We start from the raw sequence: 22,555 nt of genomic DNA on the forward strand, positions 1-22,555 counted from the left end.
CCTTCCTCTCTCTGCCTGCTTCTCTGCCTACTTGTGATCTCTGTCTGTCAAATGAATGGATAAAATCTTAAAAAAAAAAATATGAATGGTGGTAAAAGTATTGCTGTCAGGGAAGTAAAGTCCATATCCAGAACAGTGTCTTTTTAAAGGGAGAACATATTGCTTCCTCCTCCATGATAGAAATGATCCATTACCAAATCTCAAAGGAATGATGCCATATTGGCTCAGTTAGTTTCTCTTGTTTGCAGTTTTCAGACAATTTCCCTAGTCAGAGTTACACTTGGTAAGGGGAAATTGATGTTGTACCTATGTCTAATCTCCACTCCTCTTGGCATGGCCTCATTATCTAGTAATGCATGGAACAACCCTAGGGTAGTAAGGGAGAAAAGCTGACTTACATCAACAGAACAATATCATCTTACGCACACTGGGAGCCATTCCCCATCCCCCCACCCCCACCCCCGCCAGTGGGTAGTAGGCAGTATTCCCCTCAGAAACATATATTCACATTTTGTTTCATTCTGAAAGTTCTGTTTTCATATCTTTGCCCCAGATTTCCTTGCCACCTAATTTTTCTTTTATTCATTTCAAGTCCCGATCAGCTGGCCAACCTATTATCCATTGTCCTTGGTTGAGTATAGATTTGTACCTCAGGTAATCACTCTTTCTAAAAAATGTCAACCTGTGGTACAATCCCCAGTGCTCCCCACTAGAAGGCTTTTCTTTCACTACTGTCTTTCTGGGATAACTTTGGGGGCTGTAATGCTTCAGCAGTTTGGTTTTTTTGGTTGGTATGAGCATGTATATTATATAGCCATTTTTTTTCCTTTCCCAGTCCAAATCTTTTCTTCCTCATTTAACTTGGTTATCTCTTATTATTGATGGGAAGTATAAGATATAGCAGCTGGCCTTTTACCTTGACTTGCTTGTAATCATTAGACCCCAGAAACCTCACCATGCTGGCAGGTTCTCCCCTGCATTTTTGAGGCATGTATCTTCTAATCTCTATCATAAATGTGTCTTAACAAAGCATTCAAATACTTGCTACTTTTCTCTTCAGGATTTGTTCACATTGTTATCAATGTAATGTTTTTTTTTTGTGGAATGTCTAGGTGATCAAGATCTCTCCAGGCTAGATTGATAATGCTAGAGGAGAGTTGACATAATCTTCTGAAAAGGACAGTGAAGGTATTTTGTTTACCCTGCTGGGTAAAAAGTAAAATGCTTATCTTGGTGATTGCAAATTAATATAGAGTAAAAGAGTATATGCAAGATCAGTTGCTTCTTGCTACAAATCAATCCTTCCTACATAGTAACCCTAACTCCATGGATTAGGAAGCAAATATGGGATGTCTGCGAGTTACTGAGTATGTCTCTTTCAGTTATGCATTCAGAATCCGAAGAAGTTGTTGCAGGGTCGGTTCACAGATTGTTTGAACATGGTATGAGTGGATTTCAGCCCAAACTTCATTTACCACCATTATCTTCCATTTTTATATCCCCAGGAATTAGTATCAGTTTAGAGTTAGCATGTAGTAATCCCATAAAAATTTAGATATTTTCCTTTTATCATTACACAAACACCCTAATAAATGGCTGCAGGCCCATTAGGAGAAGTCTTAGAGGAAAATTTCTGATACATACATGTGGCTCTGTTGCATTGTGCTTGTGGGAATCAGGGACTTTATGTCTGTGAAACAATTTGTGTTTGGAAACTGGGAGTGAGTATGAGTCTCTGCTGCAGTTACAGACATTAGGTTTTAGGCTATCAGATCTAGGATTTCTGATGTTTTTAGATCAAGTAGTATTTTAGTCAGTTGACTTTTAATTTGCTTCCTTAGAAATAATCGTGTTCTGGGGCGCCTGGGTGACTCGATTGGTTAAGTGTCCTACTTTTGATTTTAGGCTCAGATTGTGATCTCTCAGGATTATGAGATTGAGCCCTCTTGGGGCTGGGCATGGAGCCTGTTTAGGATTCTCTCTGTCTTTCTCCCCCACCACGCTTGTGCATGCTCTCTCAGGGTTGGGGGTGGGGGAATAATAATCATAATAATCACGTTCAGTTAAACACTTCTAAATATCTCTGAAGTTTGAAATCTTCTGATTGCCACTTCTTGTCTATGCTGTCCATTAACATAATTGCTCCCACCTTTTTCTTACTAAATTCTGCCATTTGAACTGAGCACTTTGGGATCTCATACCCATTAGGGAGACTTACTCCGTGTCATCTCCTCAACCTATGGAAGACAGCCACTACAGTTTTTCAAGAATGCAGACCTTCCCTTACTACTGTATTTCTTAATGCTTTAGTGCAGTGTCCTCTGGGACCTCATGGATGATGTAGTAGGAGGATGTATGTATGTTTAGATTGTACATGGAAATCCACTTGAGCATTCTTATTTTTCTAAGCATCAGGATTTCTTCTACATTTTGCCAGGAAAGTTTGGGCATTTCATCCTCATTAAATTTAGACTCCTTTGGGACTTAAGTTTCATTCATTCAACAAGCATACTATTAGAGGACTTACAGCTGCTTAAGCAAACATGTTATATTTGGCCCTATCCAAACTCTTTTGGTCAAATTCACTTCAAATTGATTTCCTTACCTATTCCTTAGGTTTTTGATTTATCCAAATCTTATAATTTTGGATATAAGCCTTCTCTCAGTTAAGACATTGTACTTAGTCTCTTGAAGCATGCCTAGATCTAATTTTAGACGTAGTAAGGAATGGTGGGGGTAGGTTTTGACAATAGGCATCCCTTTTCAAAGGCAACAGTCTCAAGTAAGAGCATTGCCAGTTTTCAAGCAAGAGGAGGCTAACCTCAGTCATGAGAGGGGGAGTTGTTTGTCTTTACAAAAAAGGCTGGGAGAGACTCTGAGTTCAAGTTTGTAACCTTCATCTGAATCTACTCGGGTATCCCTATTCCACATTTTAGGGTCCCACTCTTTCTAAAACAGTGTTGTAATGTTCACAAAAGAAACTTAGAAAGTACATGTACTCAGCTTCCACTGTAGTTATTTAAGCTGCAAAATTAAATTTTGTGTGTGATTCTCAGTAGGATCATACCCGGAGGATGGGAAATAATAAAGTGCTACTTCAAAAGCTTTAGCTTTCTTGTCATGGCTTGAACTGAACGTTAATAGCCCTAAGTGTGTCATTTTCTTCTGTTTAAGCTTTCCATTAGAGTCAGAAGCAGCCAGCTCAAAGTCTTTATTTTGTCATTATTGCCACCATAATGGCCAAGTCAAATAATCATTTGTCCCTTTAGGCACTTGTTTTAATAGGTATATGATCATAATGAACTATAAGTGATAATTTAATCATTATGCCAGTGCATACTCACTAGTATCCCATTTTCCATTGCCACGGAGCTCATCAGTATATTGAAGGTCAAGGACATAATCAAACCAGTAACGGAATCCCATTTCTGGGACACCTCCGTTACCAATAAATAAATAAATAAATATCGGGTATTTCAAGTTTAATGTAGAATTGGTTACACAGGTGTGGAGAACTAAAAGAGCAATAAAGTAAAACTGAAGTAACCTATATACAGTAACTGCTTCAGGAAGTTACCACTCTCAGGTCTTGGTCAAGGGATTAACAGAACTTTCAAGCTCTGAGGAGCCTGTTAGACCTGAGTTAGGATCAGGTAGCTGTGGAATGCACACTATCTAGCTGCTATTGGTGTCTGAGGGGTTGTCAGAAATCTGGTTATATGAATGCTGAAAAAAGCCAGGAGACTAAAAGCTATAGGATGATACTGATAGAAATATATGCAAATAAGGAAGAAGGAAGGCTTTCGTTCTCTCCTCCTAACAAATGATCTCTATCTAGTATCCCCTATTTACAGAATCTATTGGGGAAACATACACCAAAGGACAAATAGAATTTTTCAGAATGCTAGAATAGACAATAGAAGGATGAATTTTGAGAAATTAAGAGAAATTAAGAAAACAGTAAGTCAGGGACCAGCCTGTTAATGTTAGCTATTTTTCCGAGATTCCTAGAAGTTGTGACAAAATTAGAGATATGAAATATCATTGTACAGATTCTCTTCATAGGTACTTCAACAGTGGATTCCAACAGTGATATTCTTTCCTGCTTTGGATATTTTCTTTTCTATGTCTTACTTCTAAGATTACTTTTCTTGAATCTAACAACTGGGAGAAAGTGTAGATTTTTGCCTTTGGATCAGTGATTACTAGAGTATCTGAACTCTCATCATTATTACCTACGATGAGAAATATTTGGAATCCAAAATGCACATATGCAAATATTTATCAGAATCAAAAGTTTTGGGAAACAATACTTGGTTCTAACTATTAAGTGCCATGTCCTAATCATTTGTATCCTATCCTATCCTATCCTGTCCTATTGTTTAAAAGACAAGCACAATGCACAAAATCAATTTTGTAATCTAAATTGGTAAACACTAATCAGAGCAAAAGTGTGAAGTAAATGTAAATATTTTCTTCTGAGTTTTCATAAGACTGGTACTTACTTGTGGGTTTTTGGTCGTTCTTGTTTTTGTTGTTCCTGTGCAGATTTCCAATCTGTTGTTTTTTCCCTTAAATTTAGAGTGAGAAAAAAGATGTTTTAGAACTGAGCTTGTAGTTTTGGTGGTGGTGGAACATAACGTGCAATAATGACGTTTCAATGGAAGCATTCTTTATGTTCTTTTCTTCTTTACTTCTCCCTGTGAGGGGAAAAAGAAGTGACTATATATGATAAACTAAGTGAGAAAAAAATCAAATTCTTTAATAATTATTCCTTTACTCACTGGTTTGTTAAATATTTAAGCATTTTCTCTGTAAAATCTTGAGCTCCAGGCAGAGGATACAGCCATTAAATGAACAAATGTGAACTTTGCCCTTCTGGAACTTCTATTCTCTGGGGGGGTCTTAAATGTCAAATGATTAATATCAATTATAATTGGTTGTGTTGAGGAATTAGAACCAGTCTGAGGTAGTAAAACATGCTCTGAGTTGAAAAACATTAAATCTGAGATATGAAGGCTAAATATAATTAGCTAGAAGAAAGATGGATATTGGGATGAGATGGGAAAGAAAGAACATGCTTAGAAGGAATAATCTGTGTTCCCCTATGAAATGAGAAGGATCAAGGTGAGACAGAAGAAATGAAAGGCTTTTGTGGCTGTTAACATAAAGAGATTGGAGATAGCCTAGCACAAGCTAAGGCTGGGGAGGTAGATAGGATTTGGATCATATAGGGGCTTATACACCTCTTTAGCTCTGTATGAAGAGCAGAGGGGAATATTGAAGAAAATGACATGAAGACATTTATATAATTTCATTTTTGTGATGGTGAGGAATGACATGCAAGGGAGCAAGGGAACAATCATTAGTTAGGAGGCTGTTGTATCAGCCTGTGCAAGAGGTGCTTGTGGCATGTGGTAGTGTGTCAGCTTCAGAGGGGAAAGGTGGATAACTTAACTAAAAGATTTTTAGGTGGTAAAATTGAAAGGACTGACTAGATATGGGAGTTGTGAGAGAAGAAGTTATCAAGGATAATGGCCAGAAGTTTCTGGCTTGGATAGCTGATACGAGGAATAATGGAGGGAGGATCATGCTTGGGGAGATATAAATGAGTTAAACTTTGGAGAGTTTGAGTTTGAGATCTTACCAGGTACCAGGCAGTGTGCTAAGCTTTTCGTGCATTTATCTGACTTAATCCCTACAAATATAATTAATTTTCCCATTTAACAAATGAGATAACTATTAAGTGGGCAGAACAAAGATTGTATTTTTATTTTTTAAGATTTCAACATGTTTAAGTGTCATTGAGAAGAATCTAGAAGAGAAGGTGATGTTGAAGATACAGGAAAGGAAAAGTATGCCATAATGTAAAGCTAATTAGAAGATGGTTTTAGATAGAATGATGTTGCCCCTGTTTTACAGAAAGAGAAAAAGAGTTGCTGGTTAGTTGCTGGTTAGTTGGTGGTTTGTTGTCAAAAAAGTAAGGGAATTTCATCTTGATGGCATCTGCTTTCTATGCAAAGCAGGGAAAAAATAATCTTTTAAGACTGAGGAGTATGATAGAATGGAGATTTAAGAATGCTTAATTTCTGAGTTTTGTGGAAAGTAGAGTTAATCAAATCTTTCAGTGAGCAAATGAAAGTGAATGAAGAAGACACTTCTTTATTCACAGAAATTAATGCTCTAATAACATCATAACAATATAAGGCAAAAATCTGATTAAATGCTAAATGATATGTATGATACTGCTAATAGACATAGAAAGACAAAGATGGGAGGGAGAGTAGTAGTGGCTTTCAGTTGCTAGGGAAGATTTTGTGGAGGAAGTAAAACTTTAGTTAGGCCTTGATGCATAGGTAGGTAAATTTGATTGGAAAACCAACACAAGCCAAGTATGGAATGAGTCCTTAGTGGTAATCTGTAATGATTTGGTTGATGATAATCTTTCTTTTTATGTCAATATTTCAGTGACTATGGAGGTGAGACTATACCAGGACCTGCATTTGATCCAAGTCACCCAGGTTCAGCTCCTGCTCCCTCTTCCTCTTCAGCATTTCGACCTGTAATGCCATCTAGGCAAATTGTAGAACGGCAGCCTCGGATGCTGGACTTCAGGGTTGAGTACAGAGACAGAAATGTTGATGTGGTACTTGAAGACAGCTGTACTGTTGGTAAGGTTTTTCCTAGCATAAAGCCTTCATAAATAAACAATTCACTAGGTAAACATTTAGTTTATATTCTTTTCTTTTGAGTTGACTGCCAATAAGAAGGGAAAAAAAGCAAATTGAAAATGATATTTTCCATACAGATAATTGTGCTTCATTTTGAAATACTGTGTTGATACTGAGGCAAGTTTGAGAATAATTCTTTTGTTCCACTTACATGGACTGGTATAAGATGCTGTTTTAGGGCAGATGCAAATCAAACTTTTAAGTATATTGTGTATTGTACTTTATAGCTGAAATTTATTCTGTTTTTATGCTATGGTTAATGAGAGATCAGAAATAAGACATGTTTCTATCATTCCTTCTACCTGCCAGTTGAATAACTGCCAGTTGAATAATTGCTTCAATACTATACTTTCAAAGGAAACTTAAAGTGTATGGCTGCCATTATTGGATAGATTTTACCCGATTCCTTTCCTTCCTTTCCTTTCCTTTCCTTTCCTTTCCTTTCCTTTTCCCTTCTCCTTCCCCTTCCCCCCTTCCTTTCTTTTTCTTCTTCTTCTTTTTTTTTTTTTTTTAAAGATTTTATTTATTTATTTGACAGATCACAAGTAGGCAGAGAGGCAGGCAGATGGGGTTGGGGAAGCAGGCTTCTCGCTGAGCAGAGAGCCCGTTGCGGGGCTTGATCCCAGGACCTTGGGATCATGACCTGAGCTGAAGGCAGAGGCTTTAACCCACTGAGCCACCCAGGTGCCCCACTTCCTTTCCTTTTTAGGGATTTTATTTATTTATTTGACAGAGAGAGCACAAGCAGGCAGAGAGGCAGGCAGAGGAGCAGAGGTGGGCAGGAGGACCCTGATGTGGGGCTGGATCCCAGGACTGTGGGATCATGATCTGAACCTAAGGCAGATGCTTAACCAATTCAGCCACCCAGGTGCCCCTTTTTATTAGATTACTATAGACAAACTGTGTTGTATTCATATTTGATTAAGATTATCTGACCCATTAATGTAATTTTGCCTTAAATCTAAATTCCAGATATTTCTGAAATTCTGCTTTTGTTTTTTAAAGGAAGATTCTTGCCTAATTTTATTTAATTTTTTTACTTGAGGTATATTACAGGGGCCCCTGGGTGGTTTAGTAGGTAAAGCATCTGACTCTTGATCTCAGCTCAGGTCTTGATCTCAGGATTGTGAGAAAAAGCCCTGCACTGGGCTCCAAGCTGGGCGTGGAGCCTACTTAAAAAAAAAAGAGGGGGGGGGGAGAAGAAGAAGAGGTACATTGCAGAGAAAGGCAAAACTGTTAGAATATTGGTCATTCTCAAACACTAATCAGATTGTTATTCCTTTACTTAAAGCCATTTAGAAACTTTCTATTGATTTAGGATGAAATTAAAATCTTTCATCATGGTCTCTAAGTCCCTGGCTGGTCAGGCTCCTGCTACATCTCTGGTTTTCATTTGTTACCACTTTCATCCTTGTTCACCACGCCTAAGTTGTTTTAGTGTTGTTTCAAGTTCTTGAATAGGTTATTAGCTCACTCAGGGCCTTTGTACATGTATCTGCTTCTGCCCAGATTTCATTAGTCCATTCATTTTTTTCCCGTGCTCATTCCCACTCCCCCCTTTTTTTCCTTCAATTGTGCTAAAAAAAAAAAAGCACATAATATGATATGTATCCTTTTAACAAATTTTTAAATGTACAATTGTTAACTATATGCACATTGTTGTACAGCAGATCTCTAGAACTTTTTCATCTTATGTAATTAAAACTGTATCCATCAAATGGCAACCTCCATTTTTCCCTTCTATCAGCCCTTGGCAACCAGCATTCTACTTTCTGCTTAGATGAGTTTGACTACTATAAATATATCATAATAAGTGGAATCATACAGTGTTTGTCCTTCTGTGTCTGGCTTATTTCCCTAAGCATAATATCCTAAGTTTCTTCCATGTGGTAGCATATTACAAGATTTTCTTCTTCTTTTTAAATGCTGAATAGTAATCCATTGTATGTATATACTACATTTTCTTTATCCATTCACTCATCCATGGACATTTAGCTTGTTTTCACCTCTTGGATATTATGAATAACGCTGCAGTGAACATGGGTTTGCAAATACCTCAAGATCCTACTTGCAATTTTTTTTGGATAAATACACAAATGTGGAGTTATTGGATTGTATTTGGTTCTTTTTTAATTTTGGGGGGAATGTCCATATTCTTTTCCATAATGGATGCACCATTTTAACGTTCCCACCAATATAATGCATAAGCATTCCAATTTTTCCACATCCTTGCCAGCACTTGATATTTTATGTTCATTAGCAACATTGAGCATCTTCTCGTATACTTGTTGGTTATTTGTATGTCTTCTTTAGAGAAATGCTTATTCAGGGCCTTTACCCATCTTTAAATTAGGTTATTTACTTTTCTTTATTTTGAATATCAACTCCTTATCAAATACATGCTTTGCAGATATTTTCTCCTTTACAATCTCATTGACTGTTTCCTTTGCTGCGCTAAAGCTTTTTAGTTTAATCTAGTCCCAGTTGTCTATTTTACTTTTGTTGTCTTTGCTTCTGGAATCATATCCATGAAATCATTGCCAGGACCAATGTGTGAAGCTTTTGCTTTATATTTTCTTCTATGGGTTTTATAGTTTCAGAACTTGTGTTTGAGTCGTTAATCCGTTTTAAGTCAAGTTTTGTATATGGAATAAGGGTCCAACCTTTTGCCTGTAGAAACGCAGTTTCCCCCCCCACACCATTTATTAAAAAGACTATCCTTTCTCCATTGTGTAGACTTGGCATTCTTGTCAAATCATTTGACCCATTTGCCTGGATTAATTTCTGGACTTGCTATTCTGTTCTGTTGCTCCGTATGTTTTTCTTTATGCCAGTAGGTACTGTCTTGATTACTTTGTAAAATGTTTTGATTTCAGGAAATATGAGGCCATCAGCTTCATTTTTCTTTCTCGAGATTGTTTTGGCTATATAGGGTCCTTTGTGGTTCCTTATAAATTATAACACTGTTTTCTGCAAAAATGTCTGCAAAGATGCCATTGGGATTTTGATAGGGATCATACTGAATCTGTAGCTTGCTTTGGATGGCATAGATATTTTAACAGTATTAAGTCTTTCAATCCATGAACATGTGATGTCTTTTCATTTGTTTCTTCTGTACTTTAACATTGTTTTTTGCTTTCATTGTACAAATCTTGCTTTCTTGGTTAAGTTTATTCCTGTGTATTATTGTTTTTGATGGTATTGTAAATGAGATTGTTTTATTAGTTTCCTTTTTAGATTACTTCTTGTTCGTGTAGAGAAATATAGCTAGTTTTGGGGTGTTAATTTTGTATCTTGTAACTTTGCTAAATTTGCTTGTTATTTCCATCACTTTTTTTTTTAATGGAATCTTAGGGTTTTCTACATATAATATTTGGAAACATAATTTTATTTCTTGCTTTCTGATTTGGATGCCTTTTCTTTCTTTTTATTGCCCAATTGCTCTGGTGAGGACTTCAGATATTCTGATGAATAAAAGTGGCAACAATGGGCATTCTTGCATTGTTCGTGATCTTTAGAGGAAAAGATTTTAGTTTTCACCATTGGGTATGATATTAGCTGTGGACATTTCATATATAGCCTTTATTATGTTGCGGTAATTTTCTTCTATTTCTGGTTTGCATATTTTTATCATGAAATGGTGTTGAATTTTGTTGAATGCTTTTTTGGCATCTATTGAGATGATCTTGTAACAGTTTTCTCTTCATTTTGTTAATATGGTGTATCACATTGATTGATGGATTCCATATGTTGAACCATCTTTGCCTCACATATGTAAATTTCATTTGGTTATGGTGTATGATCTTTCTAATGTCCTGTTGAATTTGGCTTTCTAATATTTTGTTGAGGATTTTTGCATTCATGTTCATCAGGGTAATGTTGGCTTATAGTTTTTATTCTTGTTCTTTTAGTGTCTCTGTTTGGCTTTGACATCAGGGTAATAATGACTTCATAAAATGAATTTGGAAGTGTTCTTTCTAATTTTGGGGATTAGTTTGAGAAAGAGTTATATTAATTTTTCTTCAGATGTTTGGTAGCATTCTCTTTTGAAACCACCTGGTACTGAATTTTTCTTTTTTGGGAAGTTCATTACTGATTCAGTCTCTTTACTAGTTATAGATTTATTTAGATTTTCTGTTTCTTCAGATTCAGTCTTTGTAGGTTATACGTTTCTATGAATTTACCCATTTCTACCAGGTTATCCCATTTGTTGGCATATAATTGTGCCTAGTAGTCTATATTCATATTATTTCTGTGACATCAATTGTAATGGCTCCTTCTTCCTTTCTGCTTTTACTGAGTCTTCTTTATTTTCTTAGTTTAGGCTAAAAGTTTATCAGTTTTCTTGATCTTTTCTAATATCAACTCTAGTTTTGCTGATTTTTTAAAATTATTTTTTCTATTCTCTTTTAATTTCTGCTCTAATCTTTATTATTTCCTCCCTTTTTCTAACTTTGAGCCTAGCTTTTTCCTTTTTTTAAAGTTACTTGAGGTGTATTAAGTTGTTTATTAAATCTTTCTTGGTTTTTTTTTTTTTTTTTTTTTTTTTTTTAAATAAATGTAGGCATTTACTGCTATAAACTTTCCTGCTTTTCCTACATCCCTGAAGTTTTTTCTTTGGTGTGTTGTATTTTTGTTTGCATATGTCTCCAGATGTTTTTTAATTTCTCTTTTGATTTTTTTTCTTTGATCTTTTGGTTGTTTAAGCATAAGTTGTTTAATTCCAGAATTTTCCAGGATAGATGACATGTTAGATCACAAACAAGTCTTTTTTTTCTTTTTTTAAAGATTTATTTCTGTTCTAAAGATTTTTATTTATTTATTTGGGAGAGAGAGTGTGTGTGAGCATGAGGAGGGGCAGAGGGAGAGCAGATTCTGTGCTCAGCAGGGAGTCTGATGTGGGGCTCAGTGCCAGGACTCCAGGATCATGACCTGAGCAAAAGGCAGCTGATTAACCAACTGAGCCACCTGGGCACCCCTAAAGGTTTGTTTATTTATTTGGGAGAGAGAGCATGGGGGAAGTAGAAGAGGGAGAGAATCTCAAGCAGATTCCTTGCTGAGCATGGGCCCTGAAATAGGGCTTGATTTCATGACCCTGATCATGAGCTGAGCCGAAATCAAGTGTTGGTTGCTTAACCAGCTGAGCCACCTAGGTGCCCCGGGTCTCAAACAAGTCTTAATAGATTTAAGAAGATTGAAATCATATCAAGAATGTTTTCCTACTATAGTATAATGAAACTAAAAATCTATAGTAGTTTCCTTTTGCTTCCTTCTTCTTAAATTCATTATGACTGATTTACAACTTAACATGGCATCTACTCTTGAGAATGTTTCATGTGTACTTGTATTTTGCTGCTTTTTAGTGTAACGTTTTGTATGTGTCTGTTAGGTTCATTTGGTGTACAGTGTTGTTTGAGTCTTATGTTTGCTTATTGATCTTCTGTGTGGAAGTTTTGTCAATTATTGAAATCCCCTACTATTATCATGTTGTTGTGTGTTTCTCCCCTCAGCTCTGTCATTGTTTGCTTCATATATTGTGTGCTTTGATGTTGGGTACATGTGTATATAATTGTTACATCTTCCTAGTGAATTGACTCTTTTATCATTACATTATGTCCTTTCTCTCTTGTGAAAGTTTTTGACTTAGACTCTATTTAGTCCATGTAAGTGTGGCCACCATGTTCTGCTTTGGTTACCATTTGCATAGAATATTTTTTTCTTTCTTTCTTTCTTTTTTTTTTTTTTTTTTAAAGATTTTATTTATTTGACAGAGATCACAAGTAGGCAGAGAGAGAGAGAGAGAGAGAGAGAGAGAGGAGGAAGCAGGCTCCCTGCCAAGCAGAGAGCCCGATGTGGGCCTCGATCCCAGAACCCTGGGATCATGACCTGAGCTGAAGGCAGAGGCTTTAACCCACTGAGCCACCCAGGCACCCCTAGAATATTTTTTTCTATCCTTCCATCATTCTGTGTGTCCATGAATCTCAAGTGAATCTCTTGTAGATACATATAGTTGTACTTTGTTTTTTTTAAATCCATTCAGCCTTTTTTTTTTCTTTTTTTTTTTTTCCTGTCTACAGAGTTTTATCCAATTACATTTAAAGTAATTACTGGTAGGAAAGGACTTACTATCTTTATTTTGTTTATTATTTCCTTTGTCTTGTGGCTTTTGTTCCTTTCTCTTTCCGTCTTTGTGTTCATTGATTTTTTTTTTTTGTAGTATCATGCTTTGATCTTTGTTCCATTTTGTGTGTGTGTGTGTGTGTGTGTGTGTGTGTGTGTATACGTGTGTGTGTGTATGTGTATCTTCTGTAGCTGTGTTCTTTCTTCTAATCTTCTGTTATCTTTGCAGTTACCATGGGGGCTTACATAAGACATAGTTTTAATAATCTATTTTAACCTGCTGACTTAAGTCACCAGTGAAACTAGTCTTTATTTCTTCCCTTCATTATTGATACCACAAATTACATCCTTTCGTATTTACCATTAGCATTTTATAGTTATACTTATTTTGTATGCTTTTGTCTTTTAGCTTCTGTACCAGATTAAGTGATTAATCACTACTGTTACAGTATTCTGTACTTGCCTAGAGTGTTTTGTAGTTGTCTATATATTTACCATTGGCAGCTTTATACTCCTGTGTTGATATTTAGTATCCTTTTGTTACAACTGGAGTACTCGCTTTAGTGTTTCTTTTAAGGCAGTGTTGAACTTTCTCAGCTTTTGTTTATCTGGGGAAATTTTTTATTTGTCCTTAATAGATGAAGAACAGGTTTCCTGAATATAGTATTTGGTAGCTTTATTCTTTCAGCACTTTTAATATATCATTTTATCCCCTCTGGCCTGCAAAGTTTTAGTTAAAAATCTGCTGATACTGGGAGCTCCCTTTATGTGATGAACTTTACACTTGTTGCTTTCAAATTCCTTTTTGTCCTTTAATTCAACAACTTGATTTTAATGTGATTATTATTTTTTGGGTCCTTTATGCTTTATGAATCTGTTTCCTATCCCAGGATGTGTTCACTATTATTTCTTCAAATAAGCCTTCTTCTCCTTTGTCTTATTTTCTGCAACTCCCATAATGCATGTATTGGTCCTTTAATGGTTTCCCATTAGTCCTCTGGCTCTTTTCACTCTTTCTCTTGCCTTTTTTCTTTTTTCTCTTCTGATTGGATAATTGGATAATTTCAAATGACTTGTCTTCAGGTTTACATATTCTTTATTCTGGTTGATCAAGTCTGTTGTTAAGCCCCTTTAGTGATTTTTCAATTCAGTTATTATATTCTTTAGCTCCGAAGTATGCTTGGTTCTCTTTTTTTTTTTTTTTTTATTTCCAGCATAACAGTATTCATTATTTTTGCACCACACCCCGTGCTCCATGCAATCCGTGCCCTCTATAATACCCACCACCTGGTACCCCAACCTCCCACCCCCCGTCCCTTCAAAACCCTCAGATTGTTTTTCAGAGTCCATAGTCTCTTCTCATGGTTCACCTCCCCTTCCAATTTCCCCCAACTCCCTTCTCCACTCTAAGTCCCCATGTCCTCCATGCTATTTGTTATGCTCCACAAATAAGTGAAACCATATGATAATTGACTCTCTCTGCTTGACTTATTTCACTCAGCATACTCTCTTCCAGTCCCGTCCATGTTGCTACAAAAGTTGGGTATTCATCCTTTCTGATGGAGGCATAATACTCTATCCCCAGGGGTACAGGTCTGTGAATCACCAGGTTTACACACTTCACAGGTTCTTTTTTTTTTTTAAATAACTTTCTGTCTCTAAGTTGATATTTAAAACGAATTTATAATTTTGTAATTACCAAAACCTATCTACTGATATTCGAAAAATAGTTTTATTTATTTTTACAATAGTAATTAATCAGATTTGGTCCTGCTTATTGTTCATATAGATTTTCAGTAATATTGCTAAGGCATCCTTGGTGTGTTAGTAGGAAACCCCTTATATAGGGTTTTACTAGACTTGACTTTACTTTCCTAGTTTAGTGATGAATATATTTATTATAGGGCAAAGAATTCAGTACCATATCACACTATTTCTTTTAATTAAAATTATCTCAGATTTTTATCTGTTTTTAAAAAACTGGAAAGAAGTCATATATTAAATAGATTTGAACTGCTATTTTGTATCATGTGGCTGAGTAGTTAACAATGTCTCATTTCAAAGTGACGTGATTCTTTTTGTTGTTGGAATATTTGGTATATGGTGAAAATAAATGGATCACTTGAACCACGCTTTTCATTGGTTTACTCAGTTGGAGTGAAATCCCTTCTTATTTCAAAGATGGTGATCGGAAATGCTGGCTTCTCGGGATGTTAATGTCCTACTTTAATTCTGTCTGAGTCTGGAGGATAGTCTGTGAAACTGTTTTATAGCTTTGTTATAAAAACATGTGATAGAATTTCCAGAAAACACATTTGTTAATCTGTTGGCTTTATAATTAATTGTAAAAGCAGACTTAAAGAGTAGAAAGTCAAGTCATCATTCTGTTTGAAAACAAATGAAATAGTTATAAACATAGAAATAAAATATGATTCAAAAGAGATTATATACTGATATGGTACAACTCAAAGCTTCTCCTTCTAATTATTCCAGTTTTTATGAATTGAATTGCATGCCAAAGAATCATATCATGTGTCTTTTCTGTGTTCACTGTTAAGTTTGTTAATATGCATCACTGTGGAAGTTATGTGCAGAGATATTTGGGACTTAATGGAAAATGTTTTCTACTTTCACTGCATTTGGTTGATTAAGTTCTGTTTTATAGTAATATTATATGAATTCTTCCTTCATTTTTATGACCTCTGTTACAGTTCAAGAGTTAATCTCTTTCATGAATTATTTTATTTTTAGAAGACTTTATTTATTTATTTGACAGAGAGAGACAGAGCAAGAGAGGGAACAGAAGCAGGGGCAAGTGGGAGAGGGAGAAGCAGGCTTCCCACTGAACAGGGAGCCCGATGCAGGGCTCAATCCCAGGACTCTGGGATCTTGACCTGAGCCAAAGGCAGATGCTTAATGACTGAACTACCCAGGTGCCCCTCTTTCATGAATTATTAACGCAATTCCTCCAATTTCTATTCTTTCATTTTCTTTATTTCTCTAGTCTGTATTATATACTTGTCCTATAGTGATGTTTCTAGAAAGTAAATCTTATTATACATCTTTCAGTGGTTCTTTATTTCCTATATTCTATTTGATTTGCCCCTCCTGTGTGAGAAAACTCACACGTATTCTAATATTACATGTAAATATCTCTCCTTTATGAAGCCTTTCCTAACCTCCATGGAAAAAGTTAAGTTGATTTATTCATGGATCTTTTTTTTCCCCTAAAGATTTTATTTATCTATTTGACAGGCAGAGATCACAAGTAGGCAGAGAGGCAGGCAGAGAGAGAGGAAGAAGCAGGCTCCCTGCTGAGCAGAGAGCCAGACACAGGGCTCTATCCCAGGACCCTGAGATCAGGACCTAAGCTGAATTCAGAGGCTTAACCCACTGAGCCACCCAGGCGCCCCTCATTTGTGGATTTCAAAACATCTTATTCTTTCTTTGTTTTTCAGGTTTCCTTTGTCAGTGTTAACTTCTCAAACTGAGAGACTAGGTCTTATTTAAATTCTGCAAGCACAGTGATTAGCACAGAGCAATATCTGCTGAGAAAATAAATGGTTCAGTAAATAAGCATATGTATGTATTTGTTTATTTATTAAAATATTTACCATAGGATAATTTAAAAATATGTTCCGTAAAGTTTAGGTGACCTGAAATATAATTGTTAAATACTTTATATACATAGTCCAACTTACTGTTATTAAGAAATTGGATAAATAGTAATTTTTCTCTGTATGTATAAATGTTAAAATGCAAAGAGATGCTAAATAAGATCCAGTTTTGTTATTATCAGGAAGACTCTGCAGTGTGTAAAGAAAGCCTAAAGGCAGCCAACAACTTTGTATCACAGTGACACCTAGTGGTAATTATATTGGTCTGTTAATATTTTTAGTCTGTTATTTATTTATTTGTTTATTTCTGCAGTTTTGTTTTATTACAGAATCCTTCTGGGGTTTCTTGAATAAATTTAAAGAAGTATTTTAAGACACTGTTTTTTCTATAAAATAGCATCTAGTGTGAAGTAGTATGATCTCGAGGTTAGGAATTATTGTGTATTTTTATGCCTATAATATATAGCACTGGATTTAACCTAACATACAGGTATTTATTCAATTAAGTTTGTTGAATCAGTGCTGCCAGCAAATCTACTTTTGCTGGGCCTATTCAGCATAGCCTTAGTTTCATTTCTGGAATGGAAAATAGAAAAACTGTCATTTGTTTAACCATTTGCCTCATTTTCTTTTCTGTTTTTAATCTACTTTCTGAAACGTGCTTTTATTATATTGGATAACATTCTAGTTTAAATGAGTCAGATTGAGTATAGAAAGAGTTAAAACATTTAGCAAGCGCATTTTGAGGCTAAAAAGTGGTTTAGGATATTTCAAACTAGTTTTTGTCTTGAATCTATGAACTTAGCTTCCTGTCTTGACTCTGTAACTCAGATTAACTATGTAATTTTTGGCATATGCCTTTACCCCTCTATGTTCAGCCACCCTTTATGAATAATAACCACTATATAAATGATTTTTGTTGTTATTAGTGCATGTGAAAGGAGAGAAAGACTAGCAGTCTTACTTGTCTTATACATGTTGTAAGCCTGAAATGACAAGAGGATTGATCATAGCTTACATTTGTTGGGGGGGGGGGGGTTTGCAAATGTTGTGCATTAGTTGCTTTGTTCTTTGGTCCATCCGCAAACTGATATTTATTGCCTCCATGCTAACAATTGTGCACTTCCCAAATTATTTATAAGATCATTTCAGTACCTAAATAAGAGCATCTCAAATTGGGCCTTAATGTGCATAGTTATTTTTTATTCATGTGTTAGGAATGTGTCTTTAACCTAGCTTCACATTTCTAAATACTATATTTTCAGTAAAAATCTTTTTTCTGAGAGGCATATTTTTCCCCTTCTGTCATTATTAAGTCTCTGCTCTTAGCAGTTTGGTATAGAGTTTAAGGTTACCATTTTATAAAAAGTTTTTAAGCTTTATTTAAAATTACTTTTTCCTTCAACTACTTTTATCACTCATGTCATTTTTTTGTTGTTGTTGTCTTCAAAACAAAGAAATGAAGATCAGAAGCACAGACTTAGGATGTTTTCTAACATCTTATTTTGTACCACTTATCTTTCAGTCTCCTCTTCCTCTGATAATTCCCTATCACCTGCCTTTGAAAGACTCTAAGATGACTTTTGAAAAAAAATTATTTATTTATCTATCTACCTATCTATCTGTGAGAGAGAGAGCGAGCGAGAGAGAGTGCGCACATGCACAAGCAGGGGGATAAGGAGGCTCCCTGCTGAGCAAAGAGTATGATGCGATACTTGATCCCAGGACACTGGGATCATGACCTGAGCTGAAGGCAGATGCTTAACTGACTGAGCCACCCAGGTGTCCCTTTATTCACTTTTTTTTTTTTTTTAGATTTTTTAAAAAATTTATTTATTTGACAGAGAGAGATCACAAGTAGACAGAGAGGCAGGCGGACAGAGAGAGGGAAGCAGGCTCCCCACTGAGCAGAGAGCCCGACGGGGGACTCGATCCCAGGACCCCGAGATCATGCATGACCTGAGCCGAAGGCAGCGGCCCAACCCACCGAGCCACCCAGGTGCCCCCCTTTATTCATTTTTTAATACAGACACACACACACATACACACACACACATATAATCATATTACCTGTTATACACCAGTCACTATGCTCACTATACTTGGTTCCTATACAACAATAAAACAATACCATGAGGCAGTCATTATTATCCCTGTTTCAAAGATGAGTAAACTGAAGCTCAGAGAATTCCTAAATCATAAATTCAGTCTTAAACTGAATCTAGAACTCGTGATCTTTCTAGTGAAATAATTTCTATTATGAAAGTAGATAGTGCTATGAGGATAATGAAAAGGAAGATTCCATTTTAACTGGCATCTTGGGAGATGGGAAGGGAATAAGTGGGGTGGTGAGGGTGGTCGGGAAAGATTTCAGACGGACCAACTTAAGAACTATGAACCAAAATATGTTATGTGGATGTAGTTGTTGGGTAGTTTATTCTAGGCAAGGAAAGCACAGAAGCAGGAAGGATAATGTGGTGTCTGGTGGACTAATGAGGAATAATGCAGTCTTGAGCATGATTCTGGGGTTGTGGTCCTCAGTTGAACAGTTCACTTCAGTGGAACCTCTCCTTTTCCACTTCCCTCCCCTGAAGCTACCTTAGTTCCTGCCTCTGCCCTTTTGTACTCATTGACTTACTATTTTCACATTACTTTGAGATAGCCAGAAACTGAATCCCTACTTTATAGTTGTGAGAACTGACAAAAGAGAATAAGAGATGTACTGGTTCTTGGAGATTAATGACTGTGGAGGGATCTGTAAAAACATTCTAGTTTTTACTAGAAAAAAAAGCAGTATATGTATATTATATATATGTATGTATATGTATAATAAAATATGTATAAAATATTTATATTTTACACATATTTTATACATATTTTTCTTAGGGTCATCTAGTGCATTCGTCAGTACTTTTAGAAATGCAATGCTTATTAATTTTAAGGCATTACTTAATTTCTTCAGCAACTCTGTCTATAATTTTATAAATAAAAACATTTTATACATCAACCACATGCAAAAAGGAGATGTTAGTTGCATGTGTTTGTTTTTCCTTATTTTGAGTTGCCACCTATAAGCTCCATTCCTTTGACCTCACTCTTCTTTCAGAGACAGACCTTACAAGGTAAATGTATTTTCTGTCTTGATGATTCTTCAGCTATTAAAGGCAGTACTGTTTTTTTTTTTCCTTCCCATTTCTTCAGGCTAAACATCTTTAGTTCATTCAACCATCCCAGAGTTGTATTGAAATTAAAATACCTTCTGTTTGGGAATATAATATATAAAGTATGGTGTTTATAGTTAACAATGTTGTATTTATATTTGAAATTTGCAAAGAGAATAGCTTTTTAAAGTTTTCATCACAAGAAAATAGTTATAACTATATGAGGTAAGTCATGTTAACTAAACTTGTGCTAATTATTTTGTATTATACATGCATATCAAATCATTATGTTGTATACCTTGAACTAATGTATCAATTATATCTTAATAAAACTGAAAAAATGTATACTATAGATGCTAATTGTTGTTAGTCATATTTTCTCAGGTATCACTTTCAGAAACTTCTCCATTTTTAGAACTGTGATTCATTTTAGGAGGTCAGTGTGCTGCATAGACAGTGTGACAGTCATATGAATGCCCACTTTGGGCTGAGAGATCAGAGTTGATCTAACCTCTTCTTTGATTGAGGAATGTCATTTCTTTCTTTTTTTTCTTTTTTTTAAAAGATTTTATTTATTAGAGAGAGAGAGAAAAAAAACATAAGTGGGGGAAGGGAGGAGCATAGGGACAAGCAGGCTCATTGCTGAGCATGGAGCCCAGCAAAGGGCATGATCCCAGGGCCCTGAGATCATGACTTGAGCTGAAGTCAGATGCCTAATGGCGTCTCCCAGCACCCCAGAGGCATGTCTATTTCTATTAGTGTAACTTCTGTTAGTTTAGGGAACCACTGTTTCATGATGTTTCAGAGTCTCACACATCTTGAGATGGTGGTGATTGGTATTACTTCCTGTCCTGTGCTCACTCTATTTATCTTTGTAAAGCAATTTTTTCATGGTTTCTCAACAAGTCTGTGTACCTGTTAGACTGAGTTTTTTAAAGACAGACATAAATTCTTCTTATTTTTATATTGTGCTTGGTTCTTGGCAATAGTAGGCATCAATAAGATATTTGTTGAATGGCTTTTTGGAATAATGGGATTAGCGATGGTCTGATACTAAAACTTGTAGCTTAAAAATATCTTATCGATGGGGCATCTGGGTGGCTCACTTGGTTGAGCGTGTGACTCTTGATTTCGGCTCAGGTCTGATGTCGGGGTCGTGAGTTGATCTCCAGGTTGGGCTCCGTGCTGGGCATGGAGCCTGCTTAAGATTCTTTCTCCCTGTCTCTCTACTCACCACCCCAAAAAACCTCCCAAATTTTATCCTGTTCCTCTTCCTTTCTTTTAGTTTGCAATGTTTTCTTGCTAAGGACTTCATTTTCTACAGTCCTAACCCCTGTATGGCTTGAATTTCTGATTAGTTCAGATTGTTCTTTTCCCTTTTCTAAGACCAACATGTTTGCCATCTTAGTGGACTGGAGTCTAAAGAAGAGAAAGCAATAGGAAAATTTATGACATTGCTAGTTATTACCTCTTCTGTCAGCCCAACAATCTCTTGTAATAATTTAATTCATGTTGGCATTTTAGGATTGTTGTACTTTTGAGCTGATCCTCTTCCCTCCACTTCTCCCCGACCCTCTCTCCCTTTCAGTTGTTTATGCCATTAGAGGATATTAGACTATCCCACTAATAGATTTGGTTACAAGCTTGGAAAATATGTTTGAGTTTGGTGAGGACCAAAGAGACTTAGCCATACTTTATTTAATTCTTGGTCCCAAAATATAAAGATTTATAGGATATGTGATAACCCAAGACAAATAGAATAAATTACCTAGCCCTCTTTTCTTGGCTTGGTCATTGCAGTAACTCAAACCCTGATATAAACTAACATCAACCAAAATTTCTCCAGGATTCCTAGGCATGTGGAAAGTCTGAAATTTTTGTTTATTTGGTTTTTCCTAATCAGATTAGATCCTTTGCTACTTAACTATGCTGTTGCAGAAATACCAACCCTCAATCAGATAGCCTCCTAATTATTTTCTCTACCTCTAGTCTTTCGCCATTCTAGCTGATTCTTCATGTTCTTGCTCTACATGTATTTGTTTACATGTTTGTTTGTTTATTCACTCAAAAAGTATTTTCTACTCTGATCCAGGTACTATATTCAAGCCTAGATACAGAATGGAAAAGAAAATAGCCCTGGCATTTGTCTTCATAAAACTTACAGTCCAGTGAAGAATATAGATATAATCAATTTTTAAGGAATAATTTGCAACTTACGTTAAATGATCTCTCAAAAATATAATTATATCACTCCTGTGATTGAAAAAATCTCATGTACCTTCTCAACAGGTTAAAAAAGAAAAACTGTATGATCATTTCAACATATATAGAAAAAGCATTTAACAAAAAATCCAGTGTCCATTTGAAAAAAAACTCTCCAACGTTAGAAGTAAAAGTAGATTCCTCAACCTGATAAAAGATATTTCTAGAAATCCTATACTTAGTATACTTAATGGCGAAAGAGTAAGTCCTTTCTAAGATTGAGAACAAGGCAAGAATGTTCACTCCTACCACTTGTGTTCAACATTGTCATTCAAAATATTATCATTTGAAAATGACAGGGTAATCAATGTAGAAAACCCCAAGAATCTACAGAAAAGCTACTAGAATAAAAAAAAAAGCTACTAGAAACAGTAATTGAATTTAGTAGTCCTAAGACGCAAAGTCGCTATAGAAAAATAATATTTCTTTACACTGTAATGAACAATTGGAAACTAAAATTTTAAAAAAATACTTTTTATTAAAAATACCATTTACAAAAAGGACTTAGGGGTAAATTTGGCGAAGAATATGCAAGGCCTTAGACTGAAAACTGTAAGACATTGCTGAGAAAAATTAAAACTAAATAAATGGAGTATTATCTTGTTCATGAATTGTAAGATTCAATATTTTTAAAATGTCACTTTTCCTCACATTAATCTGTAAA

At 35.6% G+C, this 22,555-nt stretch overlaps 1 protein-coding gene across 1 annotated transcript in view; it reads left to right on the forward strand.

Annotated features, from left to right (window-relative positions):
* FAF1 (Fas associated factor 1) overlaps positions 1-22,555 on the forward strand; it is a 471,948-nt gene that overhangs the window by 132,273 nt on the left and 317,120 nt on the right. Inside the window, exon 4 of the mRNA XM_032302621.1 lies at positions 6,469-6,671. Within this exon, the coding sequence (XP_032158512.1) occupies positions 6,469-6,671 (203 nt within the window). The remainder of the gene's footprint in view (positions 1-6,468; positions 6,672-22,555) is intronic.

The sequence above is a fragment of the Mustela erminea genome, chromosome 10 (genome assembly GCF_009829155.1).
Source record: "Mustela erminea isolate mMusErm1 chromosome 10, mMusErm1.Pri, whole genome shotgun sequence".
Lineage (NCBI taxonomy): Eukaryota > Metazoa > Chordata > Mammalia > Carnivora > Mustelidae > Mustela > Mustela erminea.